The 3,531-nt window shown below is 39.6% G+C and overlaps 1 protein-coding gene across 1 annotated transcript; it reads left to right on the top strand.

Annotated features, from left to right (window-relative positions):
• Positions 1 to 2,392: 2,392 nt before the first annotated feature.
• LOC103774232 (poly(U)-specific endoribonuclease-like) lies at positions 2,393 to 3,228 on the top strand (the record flags this gene model as incomplete). The annotated part of the gene is made up of 2 exons (XM_008941620.1): positions 2,393 to 2,546; positions 2,971 to 3,228. Coding segments are annotated over 2 exons (412 nt in total), but the record flags the coding sequence as incomplete, so codon positions are not given.
• Between the last annotated feature and the right edge of the window lie 303 nt (positions 3,229 to 3,531).

Below are 3,531 nucleotides of genomic sequence, written 5' to 3'. Positions count from 1 at the left end.
TAGCTTGGCTCTTTCCTAATGGGGCTGAGGTCTTTCATTGGCCCCTGTCCAGAGTATTCAGGGAGCTATGGATATAGATGGGAGGTGCCCAGCTATTCCATTTCACTGACTCCATCTCCACGGAGTGTGGAGTAATTTTCTTGTTTCCAGGTGGATGCACAAGGTCAACATGCTCTGGCCACCAGGATTTACCAAACTTTCCACCCTTTTATATTGTGAACTAAGGAAGAATGGTATTGGCTGAGCAATGCAGCCTAATGCTAACCTTTTTACAAATCATCCCCAGGCAGGGACAGGTCTGTGCCACCACAGGGGTGCAGAACCATTTCTGTAACTGCAGGCCTAACATCAAACCATTCTGGCTTCTATATATACATATAGACAGTTTAAATCTAACAATATGTTTTAAAGGAATGAATTATTATTACGAAGAAAATTTTTAAAGTATCAATCAAAGAGAAATAAGCTTTAAATCATTTAAACCAGGTTAATTTAGCCACATAATGAAGGCATGCTTCCCAGGACAGGCACTGGAGTGGGTACCTGCACTTACTGGTACCTGCCACCATTTGCTTCCCATGGTGCATGCAAATTGTTGCCTTTGTAAAATGTTTCCTGATTATAATGCCTCCTAATAATTACAAGATCTCAACTAGCAATTTCAGCTGCAAATAGAGAAACATATGTTGGGTTTGTTTTTCTAACTCCCCAGCTATAATTATTTTTTGTCTCTGATTTCTTATCATGTTCTCTGCTATTGTCAAATAGTAACTGTATAGAGAACAGCAAGACTAGAATAGCCCATCGATCTCAGTCAGGGCTTTCTGACCTGAAGTGCTTGTTTCTGGACAAAAATTCTTGTAAAGATCTACAATCTATTAACAAATAATCCAACATAGCTCTAGGTGCAATGCTATGACTCCTGTCTGAAGTTTGTACTAGGATCTCAGGACTACATCTGAAAACCCAGGTGACAGTATGTGGTGGTTTGCCAAGTAACTGATTGCTCTTTGTTTTGTCCCTGATAGTGCATTTTCCTTTGCACCTGCAAAACCTGTCTTATTTATCCTTTGGTATTTTGAATACCAGCTTTAAACTAAGAAATACATCACTGGACTCAAGTAAAAGACATACACACTGGCATAAGAGGGAAATCAAGATAATTGCTTTTATTAATGATGTAAGTTGATGGACGTACTTCACAACATGTAAACCATTTATTTTAGATGAGTGTAAACTTCTTGTCTATGGCTGCTGTCCTGGTTTTGCCTGTGACAGAGTTAATTTTCTGCCTAGTAGCTGGTACAGTGCTGTGTTTTGGATTTAGTATGAGAAGAATGCTGATAACACATGGATGTTTTTAATTGTTACTAAGTAGTGTTTGTATTAAGGACTTTTAAGCTTCTCATGCCCTGCCAGCAAGATGAAGGGGCACAAGAAACTGGGAGGGAACACAGCCAAGACAGCTGACCCAAACTGGCCAGAGATATTCCATATCATATGACATTGTGCCCAATGTATGAACAGGGAGAACTGGGGAGTTGGCAGGGGGTGGGGGACAGACTGCTGCTAAGGGACTGGCTGAGCTTCAGTCAGTGGGTGGTAATTGCACTGTGCATCACTTGTCTTCCTTGGATATTATTTCACTCTCTTTTTATCTACCTTTTCATTACAATTATTAATATTATTATTAATTTTTTAAAATTTCAGTTATTAAACTGTTCTTCTCTCAACCCACGAGTTTTACTTGTTTTTGATTCTCCTCGTCCTCACTGGAGGCAGGTATTGAGAACTGAGCAAGCAGCTGTGTAGTGCTTAGCTGCTGGCTGGGGTTACACCATGACACTGCTCCTCAGGATTTCCAAAAGCTTTTCTTTTCTATTTATATCTCTATGCCAACATTAAAGGCTTTTTAAAAACGGATGTTGTTCAAAGGGTCTCAGGAAGTAAATTTACTTTAGAGAAGATGTGCAATCAAACCTCTGCAGGGTTCCATGTATTTGCAATACATGTTTTTCTTGCTTTGACATTGTTGACTTGCTCACATGATTCACCACTGACCCTTTAATTCTCTTCATGTCTTGAGTCATTTCTGAGTCATAGCAATAAAAGACTTCTTTGGCATTGCTTTCAATCTAATGAAAATTTCATACAAGAAGATCACTTGGAAAAAAACCAGAGACAATATGTGAATGTTTCACTTGAAAGTTATAATAAAATGGTTAGATTCTTTTGCTCTTGACACACTGCTGGTGCATTGGAGTTTCTGTTGCATACAGCCTCCCTCAAAAGTTTTCTCAGCTCTTACAAGTGCACACTGCCTTTTACCTCTGCCAGTCTGCACTGTTTAAATACATAAAGGAGGTATATATTATTCTTTGGTTTATTACAGACCTGATTCTTGTGGTTTTAAACATGTTTTTGTTGGAGAAACGAGGCGTGATAAAGAGATCTTAGGTTTGCACAACTGGGTGCAATTTTACCTTCAGGAAAAGCACAACCAAATTGACTACAAGGGATATGTCACTCAGAAGAATAAAACCAGGGTAAGAACAAGCATGGTGCTTCTGCAAATAAGACACAGATCCAGATAGAAAAGCTGTGGTAATGAACCAAAGCACAGTGATGCAATGACAGGCTCAACTGTTTTGAACGTAATTTGCCCAGTTGTCTGTAAGCAGAAAAAATACTGGCATGCCATCAAGTGAAGCTTTTTTTTTTTTTAATAAAATACTATTGAAAAAAGTAGTGCTGGGGTTTATAGAATCACAATGCTGCTAAAACTTGAGACAAATGGCTGGCCGTGTATGCTCTAAAGAACAGGGAAAAGGCTGTGCTACAGCTCTAGCACCCTGGCACAGCAAGGATGACTGAATCCTGCAATGCTCTCAAAAATCTGGAGTCAGAAATTGTATCTGTCTGATCATGGCTGTGCTGGAAATTATTCTGCTGTTTTGTTTATGCTTTCAGCCTGACAAACATCACCATGTTTTAAGTAACCAGTTCAGCTGGAAGGGCTCAGTCAAGCCAATTGGAAGCACCTTCATTGGTGTCAGCCCAGAGTTTGAACTGGCTCTTTACACTGTCATTTTCCTGCTGGCTGAAGAGAGAGTCACACATGACACGGTGAAGATAGAGGAGTATGAGCTACAGATGGTTGTCTGCCACCATGAGCACCACATCAGAACAGCATATCCAGTACTCCTCAGCACCAGTAGTGAAAATTAGTAGTTAGAGTGATCACACAAATTATTTCTTTCTTAGAGGTGGGGGTGATGGGACACACACACCCCAGATGGCAGAGTAAATTGATGTCTTGTTTTATACAAGTAATTTTGAGTAAAAATTGATGGCTTTTGATCTGCAACAGAGTATTTAATCAACAGCGTGCCGTGGATTGATGTCTGACATCCCTTGAACATACTGCTGCTTGTATTAAAGGCTGCATCAAACTTGTATCAACCTTTTTTCACGTGTGGCAACACTGTAGTTTTCAGCAGATAATGGAATTTAGGAAAAGGCCATATTAAA

This window comes from Merops nubicus, unplaced genomic scaffold (genome assembly GCF_000691845.1).
Source record: "Merops nubicus isolate BGI_N331 unplaced genomic scaffold, ASM69184v1 scaffold3306, whole genome shotgun sequence".
Lineage (NCBI taxonomy): Eukaryota > Metazoa > Chordata > Aves > Coraciiformes > Meropidae > Merops > Merops nubicus.
The sequence above is the reverse complement of the archived record's forward strand: the minus strand, read 5'-3'. Positions and strand labels throughout refer to the sequence as shown.